Raw genomic sequence first — 11,540 nt, 5'->3', positions numbered from 1 at the left:
GAAGCCACAGTTTAGTGCCACTAACCCTTTTTGAATAAAATATGCAGATTGAAACAGAGTAAATAACAGAAAACCTTTACTTTTCCTCCCACTGGTTACTGGGCTTAGGAAGTTCTAGCCCCATGGTTCCTCTTAAAGCCGTTTGTATTTAGGTCGAAAGGCAAATCTGACTCATCTATTTGAATAGGAAGTACTTTGTTTTCGATTATTTGACCCATTGCTTTAACAGAGACTATACAAAACTTCCCTGTACATGTTAAAAAGTTTGTCATTGTTGCAGACTTTCCCGTAAGGTTGGTCACCACGTATGTTGGCATCACCAGGATGAAAAAATTTACTAAAATATCACATTAACTGAGGTTGCAATTACGTTGTCCTTTAAAATATGTGTAATGGAGAAACACATTATCGCTTTTCACTGAGCGTGTAGTTTGGCATCCTTTTCATGGACAGCGTAAAACGGGAAGGAATTTGTTTTGTCTCCTTTTTTTCGTGCATGGCAGCGCCACAAAGATGGCAAGGCTCCGTATCCGTCGGCTCTTCCAGGAGATTATGGTGTTGGATAAATGTAACTGCAGTCTCTTTGTTTAGTATTATCTTGCAATAGAAATCTTTGGTCAACATTGTTTTGGGGGTCACTCGCCACACAATAACTGATAGCTGCTGCCTTATATTCAGGGTCGTCTTATAATCAGACCTCAAATGAACTTCTGGTGCTCCATCATAGAAGCCCCAGCAGAATTGTTCCTTTCACATACAAGGTTCTGGTTTTAAAAAGGCAACATAACAACCATTAAACCTGACTCGCTACTTGGACATCAGGGAGGTACTAGCTTTTTTCAATTTGTAGACCCTGCCAACCATAACAGTTTACTCAGTCTAATCAGTAGTACTAATTCTTCACTAGGATGGTTAAGAGGCGGCATGATAGTATGCAATGATAAATATCAATACCACGCACACAATGGAGTAGATGGCAGGACTCCAATTGGGCTTGTTAGCTCATGTGCAGGGAAAGAAGTCCAGTGCACACAAATGCGAGCCTCATCACCCTAGATGGAAAGCCTACAGTCAGTAGAAATTAAAAAAAAACATATATATTTTTTTTAAAAATAAATAAATTTATACTGTTTAACTGCAAGACGTCACAAAAAATGGGAGAACAGAATGATTAGCTGCTGGCACATTTACCTACTAGACAGCCCAATATGCCGTGTCAGCTCCATAGAGTCAGGGCATTCTTTACAAATATAACTTTTACGAATAAGTAAGTTAATTGAACCTTGACATGACTTTTCAGTTGATATGAAATTAAAAACCCTCTCTTCACAAGATAGCACAACAGTATATACATTCCCTATTTTTTCCTTCATGCTTTGAACTCATTACAATTATTAGCGCAAGCAGCAAAGTGTCAAGTTAACCTATTAGTCATTAAAAAAATAATATATATATATATATATATATATATATACATACATACACTCCTTAAATTGTATTTCACTTTTATTACTAGTGCTAACATTACAAACTAGTTAAACAAATAACAATGTGTTGTTTTCTGTTTTAAAACCACTCTATTTCTTATTCTATCATAGTGCCTTGTTATGAACAATGTAATAGCAACATATAGCTCTGCAAATTAAATACATCTGCAATGTTAAAGTACAATATTGTATTATAGTTCCAGTTAGTCTTGTATTCTATATGGGACTTCCTCTATACATTTAGCAATGCTAAAATATTTAAAGATTCCAATTCAGCATGGGCAGTGTTTACAGAGATGTACGCTTATTTAACCATATATAGAATTTGGTTTGTAGCAGCTGCCATTTAACCGGGGATTACTTGTTTATAGGACAATTATATAAAAATAACGAGTTACGTTATCTACATAGATTAGAAATCTAGGACCCATCCTTCACGGTTCGGGTAGCTGCGCACAAAGACAACAATTTTATAGCACGTATACGCAGCAAAAACAAGACAATAACATCATTTCCGCTTTTCACCGGAAGTTGAATGGAAGGCGGTCTCGCGTGATTTACGCAATTAAGAATGCGACAGTGGCAGTGTGACGTCGGAAGTGCGACTCCTGTGGCCGACATCTTGAGTAACGAAGCTATCACGGTGATTTAAGTAAGTGATTCTTTTAGACATAAAAATGTACTTTGAGTATATTAATTTAGCGGTTCCGCTTCGTGTAGTTGGGCTTCAACGTTCGGTAATGATATGTTAGCATGATATCAATTTTCTTTCATCCAATGGTCTTCCCGAGACGCTCTACGTTACATATTATGGTTCAGGGAATGCAAACGCAGGGGTCCACACTTTAATAAACAGAGCTGCTCTGGGTCGGGGTGACTGTTTAATCCTTACCATTGTTTTACAGCTTAGCTTATCCTTATAATTGTACATCGCTACGGAATATGACGGCGCTGTGTGAAACAATAAATAAAAATGGGGGGTTCGGCATTGTTTGTGGGTGCAAGACACATGTGTAATAAATATATACACACTGTATGACAAGACACCTTTCCTCTGACTTGCATGACTTTATAATTAATCTGTAAACAGGAGGGATCTTCTACTAGCCACTGAGGTAGGACTTGTTAGCAGTGTTTATCACAGCCAGATCTGGAAAATTGCCATTGTCCCATCAGCTGGCTGCGGAAAGTGGATTTGTCTCATTTCTAAATAAATATATGCCACGAAAAGTGTCTGTTTAATGTGAGGCTGTTGATAAGGATGTAGGCATGCTAAGCACAGGTGCCTCCTTGCCATTATACCCGCTAGCTTAGCGATAATAAAGGGATGCTCCAGTCATCGTAAGCACTTTAATGCACATGATGGCTTTGTGGTTCAGTTACGTTTTTGTGTTGTCTATTTTGCTAATGAATGGGAGAATTCTGCAGTACCCCCCCATATTCCTTTGCCCCTTTCCTCACCCCTCTCTACTAAATGGTGCGCAGAGCATGCGTTCGGATGAACATATAAATAATATATAAATCTCAGTTGCAAAGTCATACCTTGTCGTTTAATGCCTGGTGCGGTATATTTCAATTCACATAAAGTGGGTTTATTAAATATATTTTAGTTTGACGTTATTTGAATATTCCCGGTGCCATCTTGCTCACAGGGCAGTGCTTGGGAACCATCACAAAAATCTTGTGAGATTGTATGTACAGTGCGCTACCAGAAAGATATGGGAATTCAATACATACAATGTTTCCAAACTCAGGGCACTTCTATTTATATTCTGGGGTGTTTTGGTCAACTTAAGTGATGACAATTCTCATAGCGTGTGGGTAGGTTTGTTTTTTTAATATAGTCTTCACTCTTCATGCTAAAGGTTGGACTGTACGCCTACACGTGGTACTAAAAGAAAGCCCTATCTGTCCTTGTGGCCACATCAGAGGGTAATGGTCAAAGGGGAAATGTATTGTGAAAGTATAGCAGTGTTGTCGGATTTTTGATTATAAAATATCCTTAGTAAAAAAAGAAGTTAAAAATGCAGATTGAAGGGACATTACACTATCCATTTAAATAACTTGATAGTTTTAATATTCATCCTTTGGTGAGGAGCCTGCCTAGGACTCTAGAGTGTCCATTTTCAAACATGCTATCAAGAGCACTCTTGGGATGAAAAATATTGAGAAATGATTTTCTAAATCAAATTATTTTGTATTTTTGTAGCTATGGGCTCTTCTAAGAAACACAAGGAGAAGGATCGTGACCGAGATGTTAAAACATCAAGTGGAGGAGATGACCGTCACCGTGAACACAAGAAGCATAAGCACAAAGAGCGTGAGAGAGAGAGGCGAAAGCGTTCTAGAGACCGAGGCAGAGACAGATCACGTGATAGAGAAGGCAAGGCTAGGTCAAGCAAAGATGGAGAATCTCGCAGGATTAAGAAGGAGAAGTTGGATCCTGCTTACGAGCAAGGTGAGTGCCTGTCGTTGACCTCCAGATCTAGAGATCTTTTAAGAAATGTAGTATGTGATTTTTAAAAAATTGTGTCCCACAAACCGACTTTGATACATTCAGATCTATCAGAATTCTTGATGGGAATGCCATTGACATTGTTGATTTTTTTGCTTAGGTGCTGCTCCCAAATCAGCTTCTGGGGATTCTTCTTTGACTATTGAAGAGACCAAGTAAGTATGGGGCCTTCATTGGCTGTTCCTTGGCCTGGGATCCATGAAATTCCTCCCATAGCATGGGCTAAGATGATCTTTTGTTTTTTTTTCTCTCCAGTAAACTTCGTGCAAAACTTGGCTTGAAACCACTGGAGATGAATGAAACTAAAACTGGTTAGTCCTATTTTTTGTATTTCCAAATTTGGTTAAATTTTAAATGTTAGTCGTCCATATGCTCTGCACTGTCTTTGCGGAGCTGCTTGGCTCATTCTGCTTCCGTGAACATACATGCTATATTATTCAGCAGGTTATTGGGGCATTTTCTGATAGCAGCAGGATTTATTCCTGTGCTCAAACTTAAACGAAGGCAAAGTCGTGATCTATATGTGAGTCGCTGGGGGTGCCCTATGGCATTTTCATGGCTTAATGTTTCTGGTATTTTATTATTCACCCTCGCTCCAATATTTCTCTTGTGGTAACAATTTGTGATGAACTACTATATAATTACTTTTATCATTTTTGTTCATTGTGCAGAATGTGGCAGTAAAGAAGATCCTGTAGCTGCTGCAGTCATTAATCCACTCGCTCTCCGACATCAGCAGGAACTTAGAGAGAAATTAGCTGCCGCAAAAGAGAAGAGGCTTCTAAACCAGAAATTGGGGTAAGACTTTTTTTTTTTTTTCCCCTCCATGTCTCATCTCAGTTGCTGGAACTTTTGGATATTATTTGGTTTAATTCATCAAAAGCATTATTTTCACCTTTACATCATTTTTCTGTGTCGTTCTTTCCAACCAACAGCAAAATCAAGTCTCTGGGAGATGACGAGCTATGGTTAGATGATACAGCCGCATGGATTGAGAAAAGTCGAAAAATTCAAATAGAAAAGGAAAAGGCTGAGAAAAGGGTGAGTGGTGCAGAGTGCAATTCTCAATGTTCTAATCTCTTGTTGGGGAAAATGTGTGTGTATATCTATATCTATATCTCTTTATCCAAAATCACAGTTTTGTACCTTTCAACATGCCTAAAATGTATTAGTAGCCAAGATTTTATTTATATTGTGAGAAGTCAACTTCTAAACATTTATACTATTTAACATGTTGCATGATTATTTCTCCCCTTTCCTAGAGTTTGGTTTCCCAAATTAACAGTCTGTTTAATCTTATGCTGAATACCTCCAGATCATTTACTCACACCTTTAATGCGTTTATGCTAAAAGAGGTGTAGCGGACAGGTTTAAAAATGTCTATAACCATATATAAATTGATACAATTATCTTTTTCCCAAAATATATTGCCTTGCCATGGTTATTAATTTTAATGTATGGTTATTAACTGTTTAAGCATGAGCTGAGGTTTTGTTGGACTGGTGCTTGTTTCGACTTTGCCGTTATTAATGGGGTGCTAATGTCAGATGAAAATGTTTTCAAAAGTATCGTGCTGTTTTTAGACAGTTGCATATTAGCCGTTTTATGTCCTAGCTGTGTTATCTTTTTCTGCTATACTAGACAGACAGTCTTAATCACTCAATCTGCCGCTTGTAGCATTGTCATAAAAATCAGCCTAGTATAATGTTGGAATATCCTTGAAAATACCCCAGCTGACAGAAAGGAAGTCTGTTGGATCAAAGTGTTATAAAGCTCAAAGAGGAGTACATATTTTTCTATTCGACTTAACTGTTTGCTGTGTGGTCTGTTGTTGGGTTTATGGTAAACAACTGTTCAATTTCTACAGGCAAAACTTCTTGCAGAAATGGATGAAGAATTTGGAGTGTCTAATCTTGTGGAGGAAGAATTTGGGCAAAATAAGGTTTGTTGGGGTTTATTAAAAAGATGCATGAATTGATCTTTCTTCCTTATTTTGACACGTCCTGTTTGTTTTTGTTGCCCGGTAATCTGTTATGCTGTCCAGTTAATGTCTCTCTCTTCTTCCCTACAGCATTACACCTCCCAGGATCTGCAGGGGCTTACTGTAGAGCATAAGATTGAGTCGTTTAAAGAGGGGCAGACTGTTATCCTTACGCTAAAAGACAAAGGTAGGATTTACTGTCACTTGGAACCTGAGAAAATATTAATTGGCTTAGGGTTGGAAAACCAACGTGGAAAATATCCCGGGTGAGCATTTTATTTATAAAGCTTGAGCCTTTTTTCTATTCCAGCTATTCTGGATGAAGATGAATCTGATGTCTTAGTAAATGTCAACATGATAGACAAAGAGAAAGCAGATAAAAATGTTGAACTCAAGAAGAAGAAACCCGATTATAAACCATATGAAGAAGAGGAAAGTGTGGAAGATATGGCTATAGTAAGTGTACCATCCTATGAGTCTGACCAGTTGCTCGCCTCGGCTAGAGGATTTGCTTAGATTTTTTGCTCTAACCTTGAAATCTGTCTGTTTAGTTAAAGAGCAAATCTGTACTGTCCAAATATGACGAGGAGATAGATGGGGAAAAAAAGAAATCCTTTCGCTTGGAATCAGGGGGAGTTGCCGATGGATCCTGGGAAAAGGAACTGCAGAATATTCGGGAGACTCTACATAACCAGGCGCAAACCCTAGACCTGCCAAGGCTCAAAATTGCATCTGAATACTACACACCCGAGGAGATGGTATGATTGTGTGCTATATATATACATCAATTGGAAAATGGATAGAAATATTAGAAAAAATTAGAATAAAATTAGAAATATGGGTTGCACAATGGATAAGTGAGGTTGATGCTATATGTAACTGAGCTCTGTTCATGTGAAATACTCCGTGTGTCTAATTTGTGGCTGGCACTTCTACATTGTTTAATGGATGATGACCTTCCTTTTCTTACCAGGTCTCCTTTAAGAAAACAAAATGCCGGGTAAAAAAGATTCGAAAAAAAGAAAAGGCGGTTCGGGCTGATGAAATTCTTGCCATAGCTCCTAGTACCAAGGAAAGTGACTTTGGGTCCAGGTAAAAATTCAGAGCTAGTTCATGTACTCACTAAAACATGAATAGGTTTTTGGCCCTCTGATAAAAGCTTTGTTTTGTTCTGCTCACTGGTGCAATGTTCGTTGTATTTCATGATGTTTCATATTGGGGAAGTTTACTTGAGCAGTTTGAATTGCTAATACTTGTGGAGGCCGTTGAAACCCTTTGAATGTATGTGCTGCAGTCTTTTTCGGTTATGGTTTCAGTTCTTGATCTCTTTTCCAAAAGGTAGCCATGCTTAAGGAGAAATGCCATGATGCCAAAGTATCAGGAAAATTCTCAATTTTAAACACAATTTTGCAATAACTGCCTTAGAAAGCAGATTTATTTTTTTATGACAGAGTTGGCTGCTTTCAGACGATGGATATCATTCATAAATGACCAGTTCTTTTCTTGGTTAGGACCCGTGGTCGTGGACGTAGGCGCGTAGAACATTCTGATGAAGAACCAGAAGTGGAGCTACCTGCACCAGTACAACAGTCTGATGACGTTCGTGTTGACAATATGGATATCAGCGATCAAGGTGAGAACGATTTAAGACCCACACAGATGGTATTGTGCTAACATCTTGCTGTGTATAGAGTAAAGGCAAGTTACAAGCAGAATGTTAAAATGTTTCCTGTCCAGATCACACCCCTAGACCTTTTTCCTCCGTAATACTTGTGTACTGTGGCTCTTGCCTCATCAACACTCACTGATGGCTCTGTTTTTTCAAATTGCAGAAGAAATAGGAGACTCTCCTGTTTTGGAAGAAGATGAATTGGAGACAGAGTTACAGAAACAGCTAGAAAAAAGCAGGCGATTAAAACAAATCCAGCAACAGAAGGCCAGCAGTGAAAAGGTTGGCTATATTATAGCAACGCACCAAAATTTGTTTTTGTTTAGTTTCTTTTCTTTATTTAATAGGGCTCTTTAGTAGTCTGTTGGTCCCTCTAAAGAAGATCTGTATAGCCATATTGGACCACAAATGTGCTTTCAGTTCAAGCCAGTACCTTTCATTGTGCCACTATAGGAAAGGATGTTGAGTCACATAAGATCCATGTTTTTGTGTTGGTCCAATAAAATGTATTGCCTTCAACTAAAGACTCTTAACATTCCACTGAAATTGTAAATATTCTATATCTTCTTAGACAGACTGAATATATTGCCTTTCTTGCTGCTTTTGATTTACAGGTTGTGTCCTTGGTGAAAAGGTTAGAGTCTCAGAGTCAAGATGAAGATGAGGATGATGACGATAAGAGAGGCTCCATTGTGTTCAATGCAACTTCAGAATTCTGTAGGACCCTTGGAGAAATACCAACATATGGCCTTGCAGGCAATAGAGAGGACCAAGAAGATTTGATGGTTGGTATTTATTGATTGAGAGGCTATTGTCTCATGCCTCAAAATACCAGTGCCGCCATGAATATGTGGTTTGGTTATTTAAAATGTGTTTTTTTTTTTTTTTTCATTCTTTCCAGGATTTTGAGAAGGAAGAGGAGGAGTCTGGTAATGAGGGTGGAGAGTCTGATGGGGATGAGAACATTGGCTGGAGCATGGTGAATCTTGATGATGAAAAGAACCAGCAAGATGTAAGCTAGATGTTTGTTTCTGTGATGTAATTTACTTTGCCATTGTGTTCCCATTTTATACTTTGTGTGTATATTTACAAATATACACAAATGATATATAAATGTGTCACTGGTGCCTTATAGAAACTGTTTTGTAGCTTTAATAGGCAAGAAAATACTATGTGGGCTCCATCCCACTCATCCATAATACGTGGCTGGGTGTGATTCAGATTAGTAGTTTGTCACAGAGAACAACAGGTTAAATACTGTGTCCTTGTCTCCAATACTGTATCAAGAGGTGATTGTTTCACAGTATCAACAATACTTTTACCTTGGTATTGGGGTAACAACATTGTTATTTTTTGAGTGAGAACTACTACTGCTTTTAATCTTGTAATCTTCTTAAATGTTTCCTTTTTGTGTGTACGATACAATTTTTATTTGCTATCATTCCCTCTTTGTAGTATGTTTGCTTTGCTTGTTTTTCCCTCTTTAACTGAAATCTCAACTCCCCTGTCTTTCTTGCAGTTTTCTACCTCTTCCACTACCATTTTAGATGAAGAACCTATTGTAAACCGAGGTTTAGCTGCTGCTCTACACTTGTGCCAGAATAAAGGTGAGTTCTCCCTCTTCAAAATAAAAACAATTGGTAAAATTAAACAGTAGCCTTTAGTGTAAAAACACTTAAAAAAAAAAAAATATGCCCAAAAACCCTTGCTTGCCCCCAAACCAAAGTTTAAAAATCAGAAAATAGTGTAACATATAATGTAGCATTCAACTCCCTTATAGAATTAAAAACCCATGAATGTGGGGTATTCTTCTCAGGGGATGTTAAACATAAAAAAGGTTCTTTTTATTTTATTTTTTTATTAGTTGGACCTAATTTGTGGAAGAAAATGTATTGTAAAAAAATCCTATGAATAATGCAGTATGATGGTTTCTCCATTAAACAGGTCTATTAGAAACAACCATGCAAAAAGTAGCCCGCGTTAAGGGTCCTGTTAAGTCTCTTCCATCTGCTGTATACTGCATAGAGGACAAAATGTAAGTAATGGATCAACTTTAACACGTCCCGAAATCCTCTTTAAATGTGATTTTGCTGTAAAAGCAGCCATACTTAAGCTGATTATTTCTGCAGGGCCATTGATGATAAGTATAGCAGGCGAGAAGAGTACAGAGGGTTCACTCAAGAATTCAAGGAGAAGGATGGATATCGTCCTGATGTGAAGATAGAATATGTGGATGAAACAGGGCGGAAACTCTGTCCTAAGGAGGTGAATGTTTACCTGCTTATCCCTGTATTCATATTTCTTGATATTTTAGCTTAACGTTTCTATTGTTTCCCTGTTCTTGCAGGCCTTTAGGCAGTTGTCTCATCGGTTCCACGGTAAGGGATCTGGTAAAATGAAAACGGAGCGGCGGATGAAGAAGCTAGATGAGGAAGCGGTAAGTCCAGTAGTCTTTGAAGTGATGGCCTAGGCAATATATAATTGGAACACAACGTGTACAGCCTGTTCATTAAACATTTTTTTAAAAGCATTTTTTTTTAGACTTCCCTTGGCAGTGTCTGTGGCCTTCTGGAGATGGTTTTGTAGGCATTAATATGAAGCTGGTCTTTTGTTCTGGTTGATATGAAATATTTGTTCATTTTTCTGATCACCTCAACAGCTCCTAAAGAAAATGAGCTCCGGAGACACACCATTGGGTACTGTGGCTTTACTTCAGGAGAAGCAGAAGGCACAGAAAACTCCATATATCGTGCTCAGCGGTAGTGGGAAGAGTATGACTGCGTAAGTACAGTGTTTTAATTATTATGGGATTGATAGACCTATGTCACGTTCTGGAATACTTTGCTGCTGAAGTTTGTGTGTGGAGGGGTGAGCATTACCAGGTCATCCAAGTTTAGCCCATTTATTGTGGCATTGCTTTAATTTTTCTGCACATGTATCCAGCGCTGGGTTTCAGGAAATCAGTATAATAGACTATAACTGAAACCCCTTTTCACAGATCTCTGCTAAAATAGCCAGGTTGTCGATATTGCCGTAGCCAAATCATCTTTGCATCCTAAAGTTAAGCTTTTCACACGACATGTGCAACATCAGGGCCAGTGTCAAGATTTAAGTGAATTATACAGCATTGTTTTAAACATTTAGTGATGCCGTTGGAAACGTTTCTGCACCCTTGCCACACAGTAATGCTGTACAAGGCTACCTTATTGTAAAAACAATTCTTGATGTAATGTCTTACTTTATTTCTCCCAGGAACACGCTCATTAAGTAAAAGAAACTGCAAGAAGTGTACGTTCTACTGAAGAAAAAAGATCAGAGTAAACATTTTTAAGCTTCTGTCTTGAGTACGGAGCGAGCCCTGTCTGCTGATTTATGTACATATTCATGTGCTGTCCCCAACACCTCTCTGGATACAAGACTTATGTTAACTTGGTTGTATTGTCCCCATAAACTTTGGGGCTACATCATGGACCGCAGAAATATGGGATGAAATGCATTGATTGGTTTTTATAATAAAGGGAGATTTATAATTTCTGTACATTTGGGGTATGCTGGGATCCAGAAATACTCCATTTTTTTTTCTTTAATTACTTTCACAATACCTTTTTTAAATGCATAATAAAGTTGTATTGTGAAATGAAATCTCTGGGTGTAATCATTTGTCTAGCATCCTATGTTGAAGGGTTTTTGTTTTTTTGGTTTTTTTTTTGCGCTTTGGCAGCAAATAAAAATCTTCCTACCGTTCTTTACCTGCATTTAGATGTAAAGGTAAACTGTTGCCAGCTTAAGTAAATTAATTTATTGAAAATTTATCTGACGTTTTGCATTTTTCTTATATACACCTCTACTCTCCCCCACCCCTGCCAAACACCAACCTTTTCAGGGCTT

At 38.0% G+C, this 11,540-nt stretch overlaps 1 protein-coding gene across 1 annotated transcript; it reads left to right on the top strand.

The window, feature by feature from the left end:
• The first annotated feature begins 2,039 nt into the window (after positions 1–2,039).
• SART1 (spliceosome associated factor 1, recruiter of U4/U6.U5 tri-snRNP) lies at positions 2,040–11,294 on the top strand. Its single transcript, XM_053448379.1, has 21 exons — positions 2,040–2,139; positions 3,697–3,945; positions 4,103–4,157; positions 4,258–4,313; positions 4,674–4,800; positions 4,938–5,043; positions 5,870–5,944; positions 6,074–6,170; positions 6,294–6,439; positions 6,535–6,741; positions 6,957–7,075; positions 7,495–7,616; positions 7,816–7,934; positions 8,267–8,437; positions 8,554–8,664; positions 9,172–9,259; positions 9,597–9,687; positions 9,782–9,917; positions 10,000–10,089; positions 10,312–10,433; positions 10,905–11,294. The coding sequence occupies exons 2-21, from the start codon at positions 3,699–3,701 to the stop codon at positions 10,921–10,923; spliced, it is 2,304 nt and encodes a 767-aa protein (XP_053304354.1). The 5' UTR covers positions 2,040–2,139; positions 3,697–3,698; the 3' UTR covers positions 10,924–11,294.
• Positions 11,295–11,540: the final 246 nt, after the last annotated feature.

This window comes from Spea bombifrons, chromosome 10 (genome assembly GCF_027358695.1).
Source record: "Spea bombifrons isolate aSpeBom1 chromosome 10, aSpeBom1.2.pri, whole genome shotgun sequence".
Taxonomy (NCBI): Eukaryota; Metazoa; Chordata; class Amphibia; order Anura; family Pelobatidae; genus Spea; species Spea bombifrons.
Note: the sequence above shows the minus strand (reverse complement) of the source record. Positions and strands in the feature narration are given on the sequence as shown.